A 23,920-nucleotide genomic window follows, 5' to 3' on the forward strand; every position below is an offset into this window, starting at 1 on the left:
TGCCACCCAGCTGTAGGGTCTGACAGTTGGGAGGACTCTTGTGGCGGTGCCACCCTGGTCGGCCTCTCCTCAGCCTCTCCACTCCGTCCTGCTGACTTTCCATATTTGGCTATTTCAGATTTACTTTCGTGAGAACTTGCTATCTCGCCGCCACAGGCACAGGGCTGGTTGGAGTTCAGTTGTGGGCTAAGGTTGGTGAGATGAGGAGAGGCTCCTTTCTCCCCAACCCTCCCACAGCCTGTGAGAAAAGCAACCAGGCACCAGCTTATTGCAGTAAATATTGGGCATAGGTGCGGTGTGAAAACTGGATTAGGGCCAAAGAGGACGGTTCCTTTTTCCAGGAATGTGTGCATTTTGAAGTGTGTGGGAAGGCTTACAATGCAAAGAAATTGGTTAAAGCATTTCTGAGAATAGAACTTTCTGGGTGTGTGCGAGATGATTTTAGACAACAAAAGTCCGGTTTTTAAGACCCCTCCAATCCGGTTGCCACTGTCTGACTTGCATCACACAGCCCAAAGCCAGGAGGAGTGTTAACACAACTGAGGGTTTGAGTGCAAACCTGCCACCTTGGGAACAACCAATGTGAACAAAAAAGGCAAAAATGACAGCAGGAAAGATGAATGGAAGATAAAGGTCGGAAATGCCTAGGTTTTGTTCATGTGGTGAGTTCAGGAGACAGGTCTGTCAGCCCCAGGTCCTGCGCTGCTGTAGTCTCCCTGGGTCTCTTGTAGGACTAGCTTGTGGAAAGGGGCTGTGATTGAGAGGAGTGACTTTCTCAGGGTCCCAGGCTGAGGCCTAAGGTGTGGAGCATGGCTAACGTCATCGGAGAACCCACTGGATGTGGGTGGATGACATAGGCGCCCAGCCACTGGGAGTAGGAGCCTTGGTGTCTGTGGTGTCTCAGGGGTGATTTGCAAGGTGGGGGAAGGCAAGGCCTCTGAGTCAGTCCTGTTAGATTAATGGGAGAAACAATCCTTATGTAGTTATAATCTCTGCTTTACTGAGGGGGGACCTTGAAGAACAAAGAAAGAAAGAAAGAAAGAAAGAAAGAAAGAAAGAAAGAAAGATGAGTGAAGCTGTCCTTTCAACCCATTTGCTCATCACTCATGTCACTTGTCCTCATTTTGTTCCCCATGACACCCTGTGAGTCAGGGCAGCTCCCACCCCCCAGATGGTGAGGGGAAACATCCTTGTCAACAACCCCTAAGCTTCGCTGCTGGGCCAAGCGTGGGACTCTGAGGTTTCTGCTTCAGGACTGTCACCTTGGTTTCTCAGAGAGTCACATCTGCCTACCTCCTCTTTAGTCTGAGCGTCAGGAAGAGGACCCAAATTCCCATAAGTACCTGGAGCCTCTGTTCCCAGCAATATGGGCACCCATTCTTCTGGAGACTTCTCCTGCTGTGTGAACAAACTTACTCTATCCCCTCAGCCAGCCAAGTGCCTGGGGCAGGACCTGCGTCTGATTTTTGTCTAGCCTGGAATCTGGCAAGGGTTAGCCTAAAAAGACCTTGGCTGAGTTGCACTCAGTTTATTTGGGGTGTGTCTCCCAGCTACTGAGGACAGGTGTTGGTGAGACTTGATTATATTCCAGGAATCAGACTAACGATGCAGGTTATTAATAACCTGTCACATCAGCCTAGCTTGTCTGCCCCAGAGAGAAGGGAGAGAGAGGCAGGCGCTTTTCGTCCCACTCTACCTGATGGCAAGCTGGGACTCAGAAGTGATGAGAAAATCTCCCGGCAAGTAGGAACGGGCAGGAGCCAAGCCATTGTCTTCTGACTCAACTCCTATGCTCTTGCCATTATATGTTGACTAGAAGAAGCCAAGACTCATTGGACGGGGATGGGAGAACCAGCCAGACATTGGCCCCAAACTGCAGTTTAAAGATTGAACAGACGAGATGGATATGGTCTCTAAGTGATACCTCAGGTCTGGTTGTAACTTTTCCCAGGTACTCCAGACAGAAGGTGGCCCTGCAGGGCTGTGGTCAGGGTGGAAGGGGAGGCAGTGGATTGTCTACAGCATGGCAGGGGCAAGAAGAGGTGAACCCTTCTATGGGACAGAAAATGAATCCCAAGGGTGGGGCTCCTATCACCTCCACTGCCACTACCAGGACTGAGCCAGCATTTCTGTGTTTCTTTGCTAAGAAAACAGTGCTTGAGGAATTCTATGCATGGACTCTGTCAGGCCCTGTCTTATGAGGAAGCAGAAGGGCAGACCTCGAAATAAAAGTGAAAACAGTCCCTGGTCCCAACAGAAACTCTAGTCCCCAGCATGTTTTGCATGTTAGCATCTGCGGGCAGCTGGCCTCGATGTTCTAGCAAAGGCAGTGTGCACCTGCACCACTGTGCCCCGTGCAGCTCACTCAGAAGTGCTGCTAGGCTGCTGCTCTGCATCCGTGGCAGCCCAGAGGGCACCTTCATATCAGCAGCCCCCTCGCTGATTCAGAACACCTCTGGAATCTCCCCACAGCCTTTGCACGCCTCAAGACCAAGCTGCATTCCTCCCATCCCAGCCAGAAAACTCCACCTCCATGAAGAACCAACTGTCTGTCTTCTTCCTGAAGCAGGCAGGCTCCCTCTACAGCTCCCTCCACTCCTCCCCTGCTCCTTGACCTCAGCCATCTACACTCTGCTGTTAACCTGAAGGCTCCATGTTTCCCGGAGTTTCTCTCCTCTGGGTTCACTGGAAGCCTAAGGAAAGAGATGTCTGCACTTTTGGCTTCAGTCTCTCTGGGCTCCCTGCACCTGCTGTGCTGCTGGTCAGAGGCCTTGTGAAGGCTCCTGAGGTCTAATAATCCTCTGTCGCCGTCTGCAGGCGCCTTGCAGCTGTCTGTCAGCCTGTCCATCGACCATGTCCTTGGAGCCGGCTGTGTCCCCACTGGGATTCCTTAATTTGGCCTTACTCCTCCGCCTGCCTTGTAGGTGCCCATGTGGTTAAGTCTGGAGATCCGTTTTCTGTCCCAACTCTTCTCGGTGTTGTTCTTTGTCTTAAGCCTCCACGCTTAAGAAAGACACTTGATTTCTGTAGTGTTACTCAGCTTGATTCAGTGTGGTGCTTCAAGGGCTCCCTCGGCATGATTCTCAAGCTACTTGTTCGTCCAGTTCAAGGCCTACTTCTGTCTCCCTGTTCTAGTTGGCTCCCTGACTGGGCTCAGAACCTCTTTCCTGGATGGCCTGAAATAGCCATTTACTCTCTTCAGGCCCCAGGTTTGTTTCTTTCCACAGTGCTGCAGAGGGTCTCTATAAGCCTTAGCCTGGTTGGCACACATTGCTTTTGCTGTTGTAGAGTGGAAGACTGTGGGTTGCATGATCTGGTAGGCTGGGATTCAAATATGTATCGATTTCTTTTATTTTTGAGATTAAAATGCCACTACATAGCCCTGGTTTCCCTTGAACACACTATGTAGCCCAGACTGGTCTGGAACTTGGCAGCAGTTTTCCTGCCTCGGCCTCCCAAATGCTGGGACTGTGGGTATTTGGTACCTCGGCACAAGAGGCAGTCAGATCTGGGGTTTTGACTTTCTGGGTGTGGTCATGTGATCAAGGTAAGTTGCCCAGTCTCATAAGCACCTGTAGTCCCACTGGCCTGAAAAGGTGTGATGTCTCCATCTGGGGCTCTGGACAGGTAAGATGAGCCAAGATCCATACCAAGCCTGGTGTGTGAGAGCTCAAGAAGGCTGTGTGTTTAACAGACTAGAGTTGTAAGATCTCTGTGGATCTGGAAAAGGCATTCCTGGCCTAAAGCCATTCGCGTTTAAATAAAAGCAGACACAGACTAGCAGATGAACTTCCGTGTGCCAGGGTAGACCAGAAATTACACCATCCTATGCTGTCACTTCATAGTCTAGGCCAGAGACCTCAGGGGCAGGGTGGGTGGATTGGGACAGGACACAGTGGGGATTAGCTAGCTAGAATGAGTCCTGGGCAGCTTCAGAGGTGGAGGCTTGGAGGTTAGGGCCAGGACTCTAGGTTCTTGGGAAGACCCAAAACTGCTACTTTGAGGAAGAATAGCACTGGGTAGAATAAAAGGCCAATAAAGGGAAATACAGCAGACTGAAGAAGTGGGCCGGGGGCTGCAGGTCACCAGGAGCAGGCAGTAGTGGGGTTGGGTTTATTTGTAGTCACCAGCCAGGCCCTGCCCCCTTCTTTGTTCAGGAGGGTGGCTTAGAACTACAGGAGGGGGGTTGGTGAATGGAACCAAACTAAGTAGATATTGCAAAGGGCCTTCTGCCTTCTTCTGAGGGAGAAGCTGGGAGCACAGCTTGGGTAGAGCCTAGGGAGATCTGTCCTCTAACCCAAGCCAGTATAAATCAAAGACAAAAGAAACAGCCATACCAGGGAGAGCACCGGCTGCTCCTGTAGAGCACCGGCTGCTCACAACGGTCTGTAGCTCTGGTTCCAAGAAATCTGATGCCCTCTTCTGGGCTCCGCAGGCACCGTGTCCACGTGGTGCACACACATGCATGCAGGCAAAACATTCATACCCATACAAATAAATATTTTTGTAAAAGAAGCAGAACAAAACGACCTGCCTACAGAAACAGGTGGGGTGTGAGGGACATGGACGGAACTGTATGTGAGGTGTGCTGAGCTGGCTAGGGAAGAGAATGAACTCTCTCCTATAAGTAACTCTGGAGAAAGCAACCCAGGTAGGAACGTCTGCTCCTTTATAGATGGGGCTGGCTTTCGACTGTCTAGGTCATTCAGTCATGCAGGTGGGTCTCTCAGGTAGGATGTCTGGGTTGAGAGGAGAGGAATGGACCTCACATTGTTGTACACCGTCTTCCATGCCAGCTCAGAGTGGTTTCACGGGTTAACTGTGTGTCTGTCACAAGCTGCCTCAAGAACAGATAAGGGGAAGACCAGTTTGACCAGTGGCACTTGTGAAGTCACAAGTGGCCCTGAAAAGAGAAATTTGGGGGTGATGAGAGTGTAAGTCCTTCTCGGGAAGCTGAGGTTGTATGGAATGAGGAGATGTGGGCTAGTGGGGACAAGGCAAGCAGATTCTGGTGACATCTGAGAGTATGGAGGCTCTGGCTTTCCTCAGTCCAATAAGAGACTTAGCACTAAACGCTGAAGGACGGAGCTGGCCCTTGTGGAGGGTACACGGTGGAGCAGGTGGGCATGCATGAAAAGCAACTTCAGGTGCTGCCCAGGAGTCCAGGGTAGGCATTTGCCAGCTGGGGAGTTTGGCTGAACTCAGAGATTACTCTCTGCAGCCAGAGAGGGCCAGAGCAGATCAGGGGCCCCAGGCAGGGAGACACAGGTGTGGCGGCAGGAAGCAGAGGTTGTTCTGGTCTGATGACTTCTGTATTCTCTGTGCAGTAGGAAGTGAAGTTTCCCCGGGGGAGGGTGGAGGGAGTGGTCAAAGTTTGCAGAGAAAAGTTTGAAATAGATATTGAAAACACAGGGGCCTGAAAGTGAAAGGCTGGCCTCAGACTGTTGTCACCGTGAAAGGGACCCTGGTAAATGGGACTTTAGACCTGGCACTTTGTATAGTGGGTGCCTCAGGTTGCAGGACCTAGATGAGAGAGCCATGGACATGGGGTGACATGGACTGTTGCCTGTCTGTGTACATTCTTCTCAGCCCTTTCATCTTTACCCAGGCACCAAGTGCTCTGAGTCTGGAGTCTCCCCTACGGCTCTTCCCTGTGAGTGGGGAACATTGGTCATGCTTCAGTCTCCACCTGCAGCCCACCCCAGGCCAACCACCATTAGCCAGCCTCACTGTTCCTGCAAGGTTTCGGGCTTACAGATAACTGGCACAGAAAGTCTTAGTCCCTGAGCCGTGTGCTCAGTGGCACAGAGGCTCCTGCTGGCTGTGAAATGTTTGTCTCAGTCAGTACTTACTGAGCACCTACGGTGCGTGATGCTCGCTCCAAGACCTGGACCCCAGTCAGCAGAAGAAACACCCCTGCCTCCATGGTGCTTTTCTTCAGGTGGGGAAGTCAGACAGCAAAGGCAGGAACATTTGTTCTATGTTATATTTGAAAAAAAAAGTGCCATGGAGAAGACTGCAACAGGGATGGAGAGACAGGCGATGGGTTTCTGTGTTGGCTGATGAGGTGTGTTTGCGTGGCAGGTCCAGTGGCACGCAGGAGGCTGTGTGGCTGGGGTCAGTGGATAAGTGGGGGGCAGAAAATAAGAATTCAGACTGAGGGGCACAGTGCAGCACCACAGCCGTAACCACTAAGGACACGGGCTCCTACCCTGAGCGTCGAGGGACCCTGGGAACTGAACAGCCTGAGAACCAACTGCTGTACTTTATTTTTTTGAGATTATAATATGTCATTTCTCACTTCCCTTTTATCCCTCCAGACCCCCCTCTATATCACTCCTTGTTCTCTTTCAAATTCCTGACATCTTCATTGTTTTTACATGCATATATGTATATGTACATACGTGTATATATTCCTAAATATAACCCGCTCAGTCTGTGCAACGGTGACTTGTACATATGTTTTCAAGGCTGATCACTTGGAATTGGACATCTAGTTGGTGTGCTCTTCCCTGGGGAAGACTTCTTCTCCCACTCACGACATTCATCAACTTCCTATAGTTTCTTCTGTGGAGGGTTGAGACCTTGTGGGTGTCATTCCCCACCCACCCCCATGCACTTTGTCATGTCTATTGCTGTTATCTTTGTTCCGCTCACATCTGGGCAGCGATTGCTGGTGAAACTTTATGGGTGTAGCTTCTGTCGTTACTAGGGAACACAGTCTCACAGCAAACTCCCTGCTCTCTGGCCCTGAGAACCTTCCTGCCTCCTCTTCCTCAGTGTTGCCCGGGCCTTAGCTGCTGTGGGAGTGTTCTGCAGATGTAGCCATTGGGACTGGACTCCACCGACTTCCAGTCTTGTGTCATGCTGGCTACAGGTTATAAAGGAGTAAAGCAGCTTCAGAGGGCAGTCTTGAGACCGATGTCACCAGTGGAGAGATGGCTGCGGCTTGGGTGAGGGTGGGTGCCCTGAAAGTTCCGTGGGGGCTGGCTGGGGACAGAAGTCAACAGGATTTGGTGTTGTGAGATAGCAAGGAACCAAGGAAAATACACAAGCCGCCCGGTGATGGTGGCACACGGCCTTTAATCCCAGCACTCAGGAAGCAGAGGCAGGCGGATCTCTGTGAGTTCGAGACCAGCCTGGTCTACAAGAGCTAGTTCCAGGACAGCCTACAAAGCCACAGAGAAACCCTGCCTCAAAAAAACAAAGAAAAAAAAAGAAAGAAAGAAAATACACAAGCCACAGGGTGTGGGATGAAGTGTTGACATTTCACTAGGATGGGGAAAGGCCAGCAGGAGCAGGTGGGGGTGGGCCTTGGGAGCGAGTGACACTTACCAGTGTGAAGGATGCACTAGGTAACTGAAACGAGGCTGGGTTCGAGGGAGGGGCTCACATTGCAGACAGGAACAGAACAAGCAGAAGCTGAGGCCAGAAGATGGCATGCCTGGTCTCCAGGGTGAGTAAGTTCAAGGTTAACCTAGGCAACTTAGTGAGACACCATCTCAAAATGTTAAAAAAAAGGGGGGGTCAGGCCTCATATGTGAGGTCTTAGGGTTCAGGCACATGCAACTGTGTGCACACATTCTGTGAGTTAGCTCCAGGGTATACATATAAGGTGAGTTTTTAAATTTAAAAATCCTGTTTACAAGTTATCTTGTTGTGTATGTACAAATGTTTCAAAACTCTAAAGTTTTTAAAAATAAATTAAAATTCAAAGTCCAAAGGCACTATATCACCCCCACGTGTTTTGGATTAAGGATGAGCAATCTGTGTTTAAATCTTTACTTCAGGGGATGGAGAGATGGCTCAGTGCTTAAAAACAAACAAACAAATAACAACAACAACAAAAAACCACTTGCTGCTCCTGCAGAGGACCTGGCTTCATTTCCCAGCACCCACATGGAGAGATACCCCTATCCATAACTCCAGTTCCAGGGTGTCCAGCACCCTCTTCTGGCCACTTTGGGCATTGCACATACACAATGCATTTACACACATGCAGACAAAACACTCATACACTTAAAAACAATGAGACAAGTTATTTGAGCTGGCACAGAACTTAAAGGAGCCCCCACCCCCCTGCCACCCACATGATGGCTAATAACTGTCTATAATGCCAGTTCCAGGGGACTGGACTCCCTATCCTGGCCTCTGTGGGCATTGCATGCCTGTTGAGCACAGACATACATGCAGGCAAAACACCATGTACATAAAATAAATTATTAAAAACAAAAGAATCAAGCTACAGGTCCCATAGAATTACCTGCATGGGTACTGATCATCCGGGACAGTCCCTCTGGACACAGTTTTTGTCCCTCTTTTTTCCTTTACTGTCTGTTATTTGATCTATAGCCAGTTGGCCTTGGCCTCCATATCCTCCTGCCTCAGTTTCCCAAGTGCTGGTGTGCGCCTTCACTCTTGGTGGCGCTTTATTGATACTTTTGCCTGATATTTATTTGTGAAGTCTGGCTAGCTCATCTGGTGAGTCTTTCCAGAGCTGACTGGTTCCATCCAGGAAGGAAAGAGCCACCCCAAATTCATTCTTACATCACCTCACAGGGCTCCCCGCTGCTCCCCTCTCCCGTGGCTCTGATTCAGCCCACTCATCCTGATAGTGGCCAATGCCGAGTATCTAAGGGTTACTGTGTTGGAACCGGTCCTGGAATGCTTACCACATGGGCTAGGCATCTGTGGTGTGTCTGGGTAGTGGACCTCAAAAGCCTCTGCCCCACATACAAGGGCTGTGAGTATCACCTTTGGTCCATTTGTTCTCTCTGTGTGCCTGGGTCAATGCTGGCCTACCTGCCAGTGAGAAGGGGCTTTCCCTATCTGCCTCTCATGCATCAGCTCGTGTCTGTGGCCAGTTTTCAGTTTTGAAATGGATATGTATTACTGAGCCTGGACTGAGGCACCAGTGGGAAGATGGCGATGGAATACGATCATTGGCAGCTAAAAGCCACCAGTTGTCAAACCAAGGCTTCTAAGTATCAAAGGACTTCCTTCCAAAATACCCAGGGGCTACCTCATACCTTGGGCAATACTAAACCTATACCTATGTTTTCCCTACACATATGATGGAGTTTAATCTATAAATTAATCACAGAAAGAGATGGACGATAACATAATAAATAGAATAGTATAGTATGTTGTAATAAACGGCCAGTATCATTACTTACTCGTGTATAATAATGAATAATGAAACTCTGAGAAATCACAGAAGTTGATCTGGTAACAAACAACTTCCGGTTGACCAATGGGTGGGTAGTATATACAGCCTAGACACTCTGGACAAAGAGAAGGTCCACTTGGCGGTGGTGGCTCACGCCTTTAATCCCAGCACTCAGGAGGCAGAGGCAGGTGGATCTCTGTGAGTTCAAGGATGGCCTGGTCTACAGAGTAAGTTACAAGAAAGCCAGGGAAACCCTGTCTCAGAACACCTACTTCCCCAAAAAGGAGAAAGTCCGTATCACAAGCAAGATAGGATAGGAAGGCATAAGATTTCAACGTACTACCAAGAAATGATGTGTGCAGCTTAAAACACAAGAATTATGTATTTCTGGAACTACTTTCCCCTTAATATTTTGAGACAGTGGTTGATCTCAGGTAACAGAAACCACAGGCAGCAAAACAGTAGATAATCGAGGCTGCTGTACTCACTGCCATACGTGTTCTGGAGGCTGACTAGAGTGAGTTCCTTTTCCTTCAGGACACCTCCAGACCATGGAAGGCAGGCCAGGGACCAATCCCCACTTGCAAATGCTTCAGAATTCTAAGCTTACATCTAGCATGTTTGTTGTTGGCTGGGTATAGTTCTGTTTCTTTGTGGTCACTGGAATCTCACAGTCCATGTGCATGTGCCCTGTGTGAACGACTCAGATGGCCAGGAAGGGAGAGAGGAGAAGAGAGGAGACAGAACTGTGTGTGTGCTGTTTACCCCATCACTTGATGGAGTGTGTGCCTTTAGAAGTCGTCTGGCTTCAGAGGTGGGAGACTCTCTGATGAGAACTGGGAGTTGTGGCTAAGACCAAGGACAGAGAACCGGCCCTGTCTGGGGAGCCCTGCAGGAAGTGGGGTGCCGAGTAGGAGGAGCCTCTAAAGATGTGGTCAGCCTTGGAGGAGAACCTAGGAGTTTGTTGTCCCCAAGGCCAGGAGGATTGAAGAGGGACAGGCCACAGACCACCAGTTCAAAAGGCAGCAAAGCTATGACATGCTTACCCTCACCCCAGGATTGCCCAGCCCCACACCCCACTTTATTCAAGAGCAGAATACAGATGCACTAGGAGGATAGGGAAGCCTCAGAAGATGCTGGGGGGAGGGCAGTGTTTGGTGAGGGACACGGATCTGCCGGATCTGCCAGTACCTTTGGGAAGGTGTGGTTCTGTCAGACGATGCCATGGAATTCCAGGATGAGAAGGAGTATGGAAAACTTGGCTGGGAGATGCTCCTGGGCTGAGGGTAGTCTTTGGATGGAGCCCAGGGAACGGGAAATTGGGCCTGACTCAGCAGTGTATCTGCAGGGAAGAGATGGTTTGCACACAGCAGCCGCCTGACCGACTGAGTGGTGGGATGATCCAGTGTTGATGAATTCTAAACAACACACTGGGTAAGGGGAACAGGAAACTGTCCAGAGAAGATAAAACAGAGAAACAGAAACTGGCAACAGGAAAACAACTCAGCGGGAAGATGGCCCAGCTGGTAACATGCTTTCCTGACCTAGTCTAGTTAGTGAACTCCAGACCAATGAGAGACCCTTGCTCAGAAAACAAGGATGCATACATGTGGGTACAGGTGTACCTGGAGCTGGGGAGTGGGAAGGGGTGGGCTGTGTGGCTGGGGTGATGTTAGGCTGAGGGCAGGGCACACCTGCACACCTCCCCCCACCACACACGCGCGCGCGCGCGCACGCGCGCGCACACACACACACACATACACACAGGAGCTCTGGGTAGCAGGAAAACAACTTACTGAAAGGGCTTGTTTGGGCAGTGACAGGTACCAGATGAAAAGCTCACAAGACATCAGGACCCAGAGAAACCCTGGAATTACACATGCACCACTTTCAAGTGCGTGCCAGCCAACCAGCAGGGAGCTGTGCCTCCTGGAGGCCACAGCTGTGGCCCCAGCCTCCACATGATTCCAGACTTGGGAATCTGAGTATGAGGGAGCCACACTGGGCCATCACATTCTCTTTGAGTGCAAGGGGAGAGGACACGGTGAGACAGCATGCTTCAGGACAGACAGACAGGCAAACAGACAGACAGTGAGGAAGCATGGCAAGAGGAGATGGGAGGCACATTTTTCTGAGACATGAGCACTGTCCTGGGGAAAGGATGTAGGCCATCTCCCCAGGGCCCCAAACAGCTCCTGACACCTCTCCCTCCACACTGCCTTTCCCCATTTCCTTAGATACCAGCACTTCTGCGTACGTGTGGGGTCCCTCAAGCCCCATATCACATGGGCCTGCCCTGTCTCCCTCCCACGTGGGTGCAGTCAGCCTCCTGGCATTTCTCCCTACACTGCGGACCTCCACCTCTGTTCAGCATGTGGAAAGGTCTTTTAGGTTCCAGAGCAGCCCATGCAGGGTCTCAGCACCCTGCTGGCAGAATAAGCCAGAGGGCTTCCCTGGTCTACCTGGCAGCACTGGCTCCTGCCCTCTCCCACCACCCCCCTCCACCTATGGCACTTGTGCATCACTGCCTCCCTTCTGTTTCTCAGACAGGGTAAACCCTGACCTCCAGGCATGGCTCACAGCTCCTCCTCATTTTCTTCAAAGAGCTCATCACATTCCGTAGTTGCCACCTTTGTTTATTTCTGTGTCCCCTCCCACCCCACCACTGCTGGGCCATATGTCCTGTTCAGTTGGCTTTTGATGATTTGTTTTTCATTTTGTAAGATTTGTTTATTCCATGTATATGAGTGTTTTGCTCAAATGTATGCCTGTGCCTGCAGAGGTCAGAAGAGTGCATCTCATCTCCTGGAACTGAAGTTATGGATGGCCATGGTCTCCACATGAGGGCTGGGGTTCAAATCTGGTCCTCTGCAAAAGCAGCCAGTGCTCTTAACCACTGAGCCATCTCTCCAGTCCCTGCTGCTCACTATTGATTCCTGGACTCAGTAGCCTGGCCTGTCAGAGAGAAATCACACTTCTCTGAGATATTAAAGCCCACCCTTCTGGCTCGTCACTCTTCCTTCCCGGCACTGGCCTTGTCTCATCTCCTCTCACCTGGCTGTTGTGCTGTCCCTGCCTCCCAGGGCCTCCCTTCTCAGCTCTGTGGAGATCACAGGGTTGTGCTGGTTCCAGCTATGGGTCAGGGGTAGACCAGAGCCTTGTCTGGAAGGACTGCTCCTCCATCTCAGAGGAAGGCTCTCCACTGCCACACACAGAAGTTTTGGAGGCACCTCAGCCTGGCTCAGTGACTTCCCTGGGTGGAGGACTGGGATATGGCGCTATAAACCCTCTGAAATAAACCCTCTCCTTCCCAAGTTGCTTTTGGCCATGGTGTTTTTATCACAGCAATAGAAACCCTGACTAGCACAGTCCCTTACAGAGGACCTGATGGGCAGGACACCAGCTTCTCCACAGCCCTGGGTGGGGTTTTACCTACCCCATTCATCACTAATGGGAATCTGGAGGCTGGAAAACGGTCACCAAAGACTATAGGAGAGATTCTTGGGTTAAATCATACTTGGCTGCAACAGAAATTGTGTGTTCCCCGGTGGGTATGAATCAGAAGGTTGGGTCTGCTTCAGGGACTTTGCCATGTGCTGTCTTGGGAGAGCAGAGACTGAATCTATCAAATGCCACCATCAAACAAAAAAAATTATCTGTAAGGTGGCAAAAAAAAAAACCACTTAATTGCATGGGCATACTTTTGTTATTGTTTTAGTTGGTAAATTCTGTATCTTTACTGGAATGTTCAGGTATTCTTAGACATGGAGTCGTGTCTTATTTTGTTTTGTGAAGTGAAATCCACATGACATGAAATGCACCTCTCAATGAGCAATCCTTGGGCAGGTTTTAAATTGATATTATGAAGGACACCTGACCTTGGAAGCTGAAAGTAGGTAAGAATATTTGATCTGAGGAGTCATGGTTTGTTCTGATAATTTTGTGTGTGCATATATGTGTTCATGCGTGCAGGAGTCTGTCTGTAAACATTTGCACATGCATGTGGAGGCCAGAGGAGTCTTGGGTCTTCTGAACTGGCATGTGACTCTCACTGACTTGGAACTTGCCAAGTGGTCTAGGCTGGCCCTGGGCCCCAGGGGTCCCCTGTTGTATCTCCCCAGTGCTGCAATTACAAGTAAGCACCATGGTGCCTGGCTCTCATGTGTGGGTTCAGGGGATCAAACTCAGGTCTTCAAGCTTGCAGGGCAAGCACTTTGCCAATGGACCCATCTCCGCAGCCCTGATAATTGTTATAATATGATAAATTATGTGGCTTGCTTTGATACAAGGAATGTGCTAAGTCTGCTGGTTTGACTCCCAGCTCACACATGCCGCTAAGATGGCCTGGAAGGTCTCCTGCCCACACCCTTGGCTTCCTTCTCATCCTGTGTCACTCCCCCCACTTATTGTTTTCCTGGAGCTGGGTCCTTGTCCTCATCTTGCCTCTCTCACCCTCTTTTCAAATCTGCTTCTGCACCTATGCATGTAACCTCAGAAATGCTTCCCAAATGAGGGCTCTGCCTTGGCTCAGCAGGGCTCTCCTGTGCTCCTGTGTGCTTCGCTATAGCAGTCTCTTCCCGTGAGGCCCAGCTGCCTATCCTCCACATAGAGCAAACCTAGCAAGATCCAACCCAGAGACAAAGTGTGAACGTCCTGGTTGTGGCATCCACACAGGCTCCTCCTTCTACACACTAGGATCTCAGCAACTTTTTGAGCTGTTTCTGACAGTGTGCTCAGTCATAGAGGAATCAGGTACACAGGTGAGGGAAAACAGAGAAGCCAAGCAGGAGACCCAGAGTGAGGCTGCTGGGAGATGAGGCTGTAGACAGCTGAAGCCATGCCCTCCAGGAGTGAAGGCACAAGGGGCATGGTCAGTGTTTCAGGCTGATTACTATCTGGGACCTTGCTGAACAAGCTGAGAACTCACTGTGGAAAAGGCCCATCTGGCATTGGTGAGAACCACACAGATGAGGTCCCATCAAGGTGCTGCCCGGTCTTCTCAATGCATTCTCTTTCCAAGAAAGAGTCTGAGGTGCCAACCCTCACCCTGCCTTCTGTTGCAGACCCTAGCATAGCAAGAGTATAGGATGGATCACCCTACCTCCTGGTACAGACCCTAGCATAGCAAGAGTATAGGATGGCTCTCAGCAAGCAGCAATGGTCAGTTGCTTTCATTTATAGTTTATAGATATAGTTTATTATTAACCAATCTAGAACTTGTATGATGCTCTCTAGAAAATTTCTTTATGTTGTTCATCTATAAATGGCCTCCTTCAGTCCAGCTGAGCTGCTTTGTGAGCTCAACAGAGGTGCTCCAGCAGACTTTCCTAGGCCTCATTAAGGCTCACATAACCCTTCGTCAGTCTCTTTTGGTGGCACTTGCCACTGGGATATTGCAACATATTGTCTTCTGTCAGAATTCTGCCCGTGTAGTGCCTCAAGGACAGCTGACTATCACGGGCCTGTGCCATCTCCAGACCTGGCACCGTGGAGCTTATGCTGTGCCAAAGTGGGAATCCATGGATTGGCAGTCTGCCAGGGTGGAGGTGGACAGTGCCCAATTGCTGGTTCTGTGTATGTTTCTCAGTTTTGCTTCAAGGTCCTGAGTCTCCCCCAGGAACCAGAGCTTGGAACCCACTTAGACTTCTGTCTTAGGAACTGTAACACAATGTCTAAAACATCCCCCAAATTTCCAAATACTTCTGAATCCAAACAGGGTGTTCAGACACTGGTGGTGGGATGGACAGACAAGCAAAGGCCATCTAACTTGGTTAAACCCGAGACCAACTAAGACGAGTGACAATTTTGCGGAAAGCTGAATGTTCACAGCTTCCACATTTTAGAGTAATTATGTGCTCCTAAAAATGAGTTAGAATAACATAAGGTAAGTAAAGAACTTGAATTTTTGGGAGCCAGAGATATGGAGATGAAGAAGACGCTGCTCCCCCTGGGCGGGACTCCCTTCCCGTCTCCCACACCTGGTAACTCACAGCCTCCCGTGACCCCAGCTCCGGGGAATCTGCACGCACACACATACACACACTCTAAAATCTTTTTTTTAATACTTAAAATGTGATTCTCATGACTAGCCTTTGGAATTCATGAATTCTAGAAAAGATACACTTGTTTATGAAATGGGAAAAGGGGGAGTTAAAAAACTGAGTTTTCAGAGAGCAATTTCTTTTCTTGGCTTGAACTAGTAACTCTCCAGTGATCTGTACGTCCATTGCTGGCACAATAGCCACTGTTGGGAGCAGAAAGGCGCCACGATGATTGATGGCTTCTTCCTTTTGGGTAAGAGCTGGACTCCTTTGCCAGACCTGTTACACGGCTCTTGTACATCTGAGGGGAAGGTTTTAACATGGTGGCTGCTCATGTATTTCCCCTTTCTGATTGGAAGTGTCTGGCTAATTAGAGGGTGTTATGTCAGGTGAAAAGACATCGGCCTATTGTAGTTCTGTTGGGCTTTCCTGTGGGTGAGCCATGTGGGTGGAGGCTTGAGGAAGCTTCGGAGGAAGGAGCAGTACCCCGCCTTAGGACACACCCCACTTCCTCTCCTGTAAGGAGCCCTGTCCTGAACTATCAGAAATGGCTACCTGACAGCTGAACATACACGCTGAGTTATGAACATGTGATGAAGTAAAAGCCGTGGTTAGACTCCAGTAGACTGGGGAGTGTTCGGTGCTAACAGGCACAGGCAAGGTGTTTGGATTAGGTCTAGGAAATACACATGCAAATGATAGCAAAGAGAGACATTCAGTCCTGATGCCCTGCTCTCTGTTCACCAGGAGCAAGGGAGTGTCCATGGCAGTAAGAACCGCTAGCCTCGAAAGCCACAGGCCTGGTGCCAAACCAAATGTTTCCCAAAATGAGCTCCAGAGACCCATGGTGCCCAGGCAGCTTCTGGCAAAGCCCTGCTGGCACTTGCCAGCTTCAGGTGAATTAGGTAAGAAGAGTCTGGTGGCTTCTGGCTTTGGCCGTTGGGAGTGGCCACGGTGGGAGAATACTAGTGTGGCTCTGTCTTGGGCTGCCTAATTCCTGTTTAGAGGATCTGCACCTGCAAATAAACCACACCACTGGCCACTCCTGCTCCCCCCTCACAAATACACAGGCGTGTTTTCTGGAAGTTTCCCTGAGGGTGGGATGCTGTGAGGATAAAGTGAGGATAAAGACAGACAAAAAAGGTGAAACAGTGTGACTCTTATTGATTTGTCATTGAACATTACTTATGTTAGCATATAATTGGCTTATGTTAAAATGAATTAATGAGGGGCTGGAGAGATGGCTCAATGGTTAAGAGCACTGGTTGCTCTTCCAGAGGACCCAGGTTCAATTCCCACCACCCACATGGCACCTCATGACTGTAACTCCAGTTCCAGAGGATCCAACACGCTCACACAGACATACATGTGGGTGAAACACCAATGCACATAAAATAAATAAAAAAAAATTAAATTAATGAAATGTTTTTAAATTCCTCTATTTTAATCTCAAATATAGCAGACATCAAAAGAGAGAGGACCACACAGGCAGAGAGTCTTAAGCATCCTCCTTTTACTAAAGACTTTTATTTTAGAGCAATGTTAGGTTCACAGAAAGACTGAGTCAGGACTGCACTGGGAAGAACACACGAGGGAGAAAAGGCTGGCAGATAACTGCCGCAGAGGCCACTCACCTCTTGCCCTGCTTGTCAAACCACACAGCTGCTGCTAGGCCTGGACGATGCCCCTGAGTGAGTCTGCAGGGCAAGCCTCCTGACCTGGACATGTAGAAGAATGGCAATCCCAGGGGCCACCCAAGAGGCTCCCATGTTTAACCATTTGCTGGACTCTGAAAACCACTGTCACAGCTTGGCCTGAGTCACCACACTCACGTCACAGAGGCCACTGCTCCCTACCTGAGGGCCAGGCACATTCAGAAGGCCCCGAATGTGTGTGCAGTCAAAGAGTGGACAGACAGTTTTTACCATATACGTAGGAATGAGGCAAGCGTGCGCACGCATGTGTGTGCGTGCGTGCATGCGTGCACACACACACACACACACACACACACACACACACACACACACGGTGTAAAGTCACTGTACTGAGGCCACACTAACACAGCTACCTCTTAAAAATGCGTTCGGAATCACCACACCATCACTGACCTAGTCCCCACCGCAGGTGAGGTACAAGGGGTGGGATGGGGAGATGAACACCACCACATGTGACCGTATCCCCGACACAGACATCAGCCAAGTCGCGGTACAGAAGTGCGTTAGATCTCAGGCAGGGCATTGCACTGGAAAGGAACCTGGAGACCTTACTTAATCCATGTTCTGGTGTTAGGTGTTTACTTTTGATTTGAGTTCACTCAGAAATTGGAAAAGGATTATATAATTGTAGACTTCCTCTTATCCACCCGAGTTCACAGACAGCATCACAAGGCCATGTGCATGTCTGACAGATGTTTCAGTCTGCTTTCTGCTGTGAAGCTAGCTGTCCTAAAGGCCCCATGCCTGAGAGGCCAGGCAAAGCCCAGGTGAGCGCTTCCTGAGTACAGAGGCCTGGAAGGGACATAGGATCCCAGGTAGGACCAAGGACCAACCAGTCTAACTTGGTGAGCCAATGAGTTTAACCAGGGTTCCTTACAAGGTTGCGGCGAGGTGTCACTTACAGGAGCCTGGGCACCCTGTGGGTTGCTACATAAGCAGAGTCTTCTCCTCCGCACTAGCAACCCTTCACCACTCACACAGCCTCAGGGAAGGGCGGGGCCTTGTGCCCCTCACCTCCTCAGCCAGTCATGAGCCCTTCGGATCATGTACCTTCGGATCAGGTACAGGCCTCCTGTACCTCCTCTAGTTGAGGAAATGTCAGTGGCCCCAATCTTGTGAGGGTCTCTTGTGGCGAGTGGCTGTTGCTTTGATGTGAATCAGCAGAAGCCATGTGGTCACGAGGGCAACACTGCACACGAGCGCCACACCCCAGGCACACACAGCAGCTCCATGCACAGCCCTGCGGTAGAGGCGAGCTTGTGCGTTTGAAGAACTAGAAGAAGTCTGTGTGTCTGGAGTGGAGGCAAAGGCAAGAGAGGTCCAGGGGGTGGCAGGGAGGTTGTCCTGTAGTTTGTTTAGCATTGTAGACCTTAGACTTTTTCTTTTCTTTTTCTTTTTCTTTTTTCTTTTCTTTTTCTTTTTTGGAGATAGGGTTTTTCTGTGTGGTCCTGGAACTCACTTTGTAGACCACACTGGCCTCAAACCCAGGGATCCACTTGTTTCTGCCTCCTTGATGCTGGGATTAAAGGTGTGCACCACCACTGCCCAGCTCTCATTGTGGACTTTTTTTTAAATCAGAGCTAGGAGAAGCCACAGCTGAGTCACAGTAGCACTGAAAATACCATTCTTCTGTACAGCTTGGAGAACAGGCTGGAGGAGAAAGCAGTGAACAGGGTCTTCCTTAGTTTGGGTGGGTCACGGTGTGACTTGGTGCTGTCCGAGCACTGGGAATAACAGGTGTGCTACACCAGGTGACTCTTGAGCAGCATCTGTTTCCCTGAGTCTCGGGGCTGGGCATCTAGACGACGTGCTAGCACTGTCTAGCATGCTCAGACTCTGGTGAGGCTCCCCTTGCATTGTTGCAGGAAGAAAGAGGGAGAGGGGTTTTTTGGACCCTCTCTGTGAGGGGACTTCGTCCTCTCAAACGCCTCCCCTTCAGACACCATCACCTTGGAGACCAGTTTCTCAAAAGAGGCCTCCATGGAGATATACAAATTACTTGACTGCAATGGTGGATAAGAGGGAGAGAGGGGTGAAAAGTGAGAGGTTGAGATGGATGGGGAGAAGTGCAAGATTCCCTAGAAGTCTCAGCATCCTCTTAGAGTCCCTCTCAGCCTTGGGAACACAGTTTAAACGCTTGCTTATCATGCCATTAACTACTGGGTGTGTTCTGAATGTTCAGCTTCTGGCCCAACTGACCGGACTGTTTGGTGTCCTGTAAAATGCTGATGGATGAAGAGCTATTCTTGTAAAGTGTATTTGTAATACTCCTCATTGCTGTGGCCAAATAACTAAAGAACCAACTCAATCGGGAAAGGCTTTATTTGGCCCATGGTTTGAGAGTGTGGTGGTTTGAATGTATTTGGCCCCCATAATCTCACAGGGAGCGGCACTATTAGCAGGCGTGGCCTTGTTGGAGGAAGTGTGTCACTGTGGGGGGGGGGGCTTTGAGGTTTCCTATGCTCAGGATACTGCCCAATAAGTCAGTCAACTTCCTGTTGCTCCAGCCTGCATGCTGCCATGCTCCTGTCATGCTGGTAATGAACTGAACCTCTGAAACTGTAAGCAAGCAGCTCTCAATTAAATGTTTCCTTTATAAGAGTTGATGTGGTCATGGTGTCTCTTCACAGCAACAGAAACCCTAACCAAGACAGAGGGGGTACAGCAAATCATAGTAAGCAAGGCCCAGCAGCGGAGAGGTGTGGCTGTGGTGGCGGGAGCCTGGGGCTGCTTGCTCACATCTCCATGGATTTGGAAGCAGGGAAAGGGGAAATCCAGGCTCAGCCACATTCAGGGTGAGTCTTCTTTTAGCTAGTCCCCTTGGAAAAGCCTTCAAGGTGATTGTAAGCCCAGCCAGGAGCAGCCATCACACAGCCTTGCTGGAAGCCATCTGCACTCTTACAGGTGCCCCCCTGAGGCAGGAAGTTGTTAGAACCCTGACATGATGAGTGCTGGGATTGCTGATTACGGCCCACGCGTGGTGGCTGCTGCTGTTTGGGTTATTAGTTTACACCCACCTCTCTGACTCCCCAGAATGGCTCAATCGGAAGAACAAGGAGCTGTCCCCTGTTCCTTCATCCGCCAGAATTCCGGCAACTCCATTTCCTTAGACTTCGAGCCTGACACAGAGTACCAGTTTGTGGAGCAGCTGGAAGAACGCTACAAGTGTGCCTTCTGCCACTCGGTGCTTCACAACCCCCACCAGACGGGCTGTGGGCACCGCTTCTGCCAGCACTGCATCCTGTCTCTGAGGTGAGTGGCCAGGGCCTGTAGCTCGGACCACAGCTGACCAGACAGCTAAGGGTGTTCCCCAGGGCTGCTGAGCCCGCTATGGCTGTGGGACTATAACTGAGGTTTGAGGCATTGTTGTGGCTCAAGAGAGGCTCTCCCAGGCTCCTGGCCGAGAACTGAAGCGTAATCCTCTCTGCTTGCCACTCCCCCACGAACATTCACCCTGCCTTAAAATTCACACTGCACCTGTCCCGCAGACACAGTCTGTCACCATAGCTGTCTACTGGAGAGGGCGTGCAGTGTCTGTATTGTGGCTGCCCTGATGATTACGTATTTGAGGTAGCAGGCCGTCGTGTCTATGAGTGACCTGACTGCGGAGGGGCTGTCCACTGCCAAGGCAGCTGCCAAGCCTGCAGGAGCATCACTCCATCAAAACCTTCAAGGCAGTTAGCTCACAGAGTTTTCCAGGAAAGCTATGAGACTGAGGTCACCAAAGCGGGTACAAGGCTGCTGTCTGGGTAGAGCGTACAGCTTGTGCCAACACAGAGACTGGGCACTTGGGGCTAATGTATGCCTGGATGGTCTTGGAAGGACTGTTAAGATTAAACACCTAACTTCAGCCTCATCTTTACTTTCCTCTCCAGGGAACGGAACACAGTGCCGATCTGCCCCGTAGACAAGGAGGCCATCAAGCCTCAGGAGGTGAGCAGGTCACTGATTTGGGTTGGGAAGCGCCAGCATTCGGGGGTGACATCCAGGACAGCAGCTGGGGACCTAACTCGTCACCCCTAGTTCTCTGCTGTGGGTCAGGTCAGGCCCTCCTCTTGTCCCTTTGGACCACACCACCCCCAGGTCTCACCACCTTCCTACACTAGCTCCAGTTCTACTACTGGAAAAGGTAGAACACCTGTTTCCTGGAGTTCACGTCCTCTCTGGCTAATCCCTAAGATGTATTGTCCTGTCTAGTAGCAACTTTATCACTACAGTTCATATACCACAGAGTTTACCTTTCATGTGTCTGGTTCAACGGGTCTTCCTGTTTTCAGAAGCCTTTGTGATGTGTAATGACCCCCAAGAAGAAATCCCATGTCCACTGGCTTTCACCTCCCACACCCACAAAAATCACAACCTAGTTTCTGCCTTGATTTAGCTGTGTTTTGGGGTGTTTCATGCAAATGGAATCCTGCCTTTTCTGTCTGAGTTGCTCCACTCAGCAGTTTTCAAGGTTCATGCATGTGGTTGGCTGTGTTAGTGCTTCACTCCTTTTGATTGCTGTACGCTAGCCTGCTGTGTGGACATAGCCTGCTGTGTGGACATAGCCTGCTGTGTGGATATAGCCTGCTGTGTGGATATAGCCTGCTGTGTGGATATAGCCTGCTGTGTGGATATACCACATTTGGTTTCTCTGCCAGCAGTTAGTGGACATTTGTGTTGTCTCTACTTTGTGGACTACTATGAGTAATGCTGTTGTGAATATTCATTATGAAGATTAATTTTTTTTTTAAATATGGGGCTAGGGAGGTAGATGGCTCAATGGTTAAAAGCACTGGCTGCTCTTGCGGAGCAATGTGTTCAGTTCCCAGCAACCACATGGTATCTCACAACCAATTATAACTTCAGTCCCAAAGGATCCAGTGCCCTCTTCTGCCCTCCACGGGCACTACATGCACACAGTACACAGACATACATGCAGGCAGACATACACACATACGAGATGTATATATGTAGATTGCAAGAAAAATTGGTATCTGATATTAGGAGCCAAGGGTGTGGTTTCTGTGGGTTTCTGTTCATAAAGCTGGGGCTCAATTTCCAGCACTGGGGGAAAAACTACAGTTCAAATACACGATTATATCCACGGCAATAAAGTCTACTTTAAGAAGCGAACATTGCTGTTAGAAGCCGGCTTCAGAGCATGCACAACTCAGAAGTTCAGTTCTGTGTGCCTGGGAATGGAACTCCTATTGTGGCAGTGCTGAGTTCAACATTTCTTTCTCTTTAAATTTTTAAAATGTTTTATTTGTTTGTTTGTTTATGTTTGGGTTTTTTAAGTCTGTTTTTTTTGTTTTGTTTTTGGTGTTTTTTTTTTTTTGGTTTTTTTTTTTTTTTTTTTTTTTTAGGTTTGGTTTTTACAGCTCTCTGTAGTCCTGACTGCCCTGGAACTCACTCTGTAGACCAGGCTGCCCTTGAACTCAGCGATCTGGCTGCCTCTGCCTCCTAAGTGCTAGGATTAAAGGTGTGCACCACGGCTAGGCTGGGTTGACATTTCAACAACTGCTAGTCTGTTTTGTAAGATAGTTGCCCCCTTTTGTACCTTTGTCCCACAGCACATGCTGGTTCTAGTTAGCAAATCCTCATCAAAAGAGTCCTCGGCCTTTCTGATCCACCTCCCTAATGGATGGGAAGCCTCTCTTATCTGGGGTGTGAGTCACTCTCTTGAGGGCTGGTGACAGGATCACCTTAGCTGCCCAGCTGTGTGTCTTCTCTATCAGAATGCCTCTTAAGACCCCCCCACCTCTCTCCCTTCCTCTCCGTCCCTCTCCCCCTCCCCCCATCTGTCTGTCTGCACAGTACCCATGGAGGCCAGAAGAAGTAATCAGATCAGATCCCCTGAGGCTGGAGGTAAAGATGGTTATGGGCCACCAGATTCGAATGCTGGGAACTGAACTTGATTGCTCTGCAAGAGCAACAAGTGTTCTTAACCCCAAAGCCATCTCTCCAGCCTCACCTTTTCCCATTTTAACTGGACTTTTGTCTCTAATTGTGGAACTATTACCAGGTTTTTTTAGTTATCAGATTTGCCAATATTTTTCTCTTATTACATGGTTTATTCTTTCCTCATTGTTGGTGTCTTTTGAAGCATATGGCTTTCAATTTGTTGAAATTTAGTTTATCTGTTTTTTTTTTTCTTTGCTTTTCTTTCTTTTTTTTTTTTTTTTTTTGGTTTTTTGAGACAGGGTTTCTTTGTGTAACAGCCCTGGCTGTCCTGGAACTCACTCTGTAGATCAGGCTGGCCTTTATAACTCACAGAGGTCTGCCTGCCTCTGCCGCCTGAGCGCTGCAATTAAAGGCCTTATCTGTTTTTCCTTATATGTGGGTTTTGCTGTTGTCTTAGTTTGCTTCTCTGTTGCTATGATAAGCATCATGATCAAAATCAACTTGAAGGAAATGTTTACTTCACCTTACACTTCCAGGTTACAAACCATCATCTAGAGAATTGGGGGCAGGAGCTCAAGGGAGACAGGAACTGAGCCGAGGCACGGAGCAGAGCTCCTGTCTGGTTTGCTCCCATGGCTTGCTTATTCTGTTTTCTTTGACCACTCAGAATTACTTGCCCAGGGGCGACACAGCCCACAGTGAGCTGGACACTTGCACATCAACCATTAGTCAAGGAAATGACCCACATGCTTGCCTCAGGCATGTCTGATGGAAGCAGTTCTTTGGTTGAGGCGCCCTATTCTAGGTGACCCTAATTCATGTCAAGTTGACCAAACAAACAAACAAACTACCCTAACCAGCACAGTTGTCAGTAACTGTGTAACATTATGTAACAGTATGTAACAGTATGTAACAGATGTAACACACAGTTACATCCTTGTTAAACAGTTTCCTTCCTTTTTGTCCACAACATCATGTTAAAATTAATATCAAATAAATCAAAGTCCCACCATCTTTCAAACACTAAAAAAATTTAACATCTCTTTAAAATACCCAGTCTCTTAACTGTGGCTCCTAGCCAGGCAATGGTGGTGCACACCTTTAAT

The 23,920-nt window shown here is 49.4% G+C and overlaps 1 protein-coding gene across 2 annotated transcripts in view; it reads left to right on the plus strand.

Moving 5' to 3' along the window:
• Traf5 (TNF receptor associated factor 5) overlaps positions 1-23,920 on the plus strand; it is a 41,398-nt gene that overhangs the window by 454 nt on the left and 17,024 nt on the right. For both annotated transcript variants that reach the window (XM_027416531.1, XM_035445440.1), the window contains exons 2-3: positions 19,959-20,177; positions 20,801-20,858. In XM_027416531.1, the coding sequence (XP_027272332.1) occupies positions 19,960-20,177; positions 20,801-20,858 (276 nt within the window). In that variant the 5' untranslated portion in view covers position 19,959. The remainder of the gene's footprint in view (positions 1-19,958; positions 20,178-20,800; positions 20,859-23,920) is intronic.

Source organism: Cricetulus griseus, chromosome 5, assembly GCF_003668045.3.
Source record: "Cricetulus griseus strain 17A/GY chromosome 5, alternate assembly CriGri-PICRH-1.0, whole genome shotgun sequence".
NCBI lineage: Eukaryota > Metazoa > Chordata > Mammalia > Rodentia > Cricetidae > Cricetulus > Cricetulus griseus.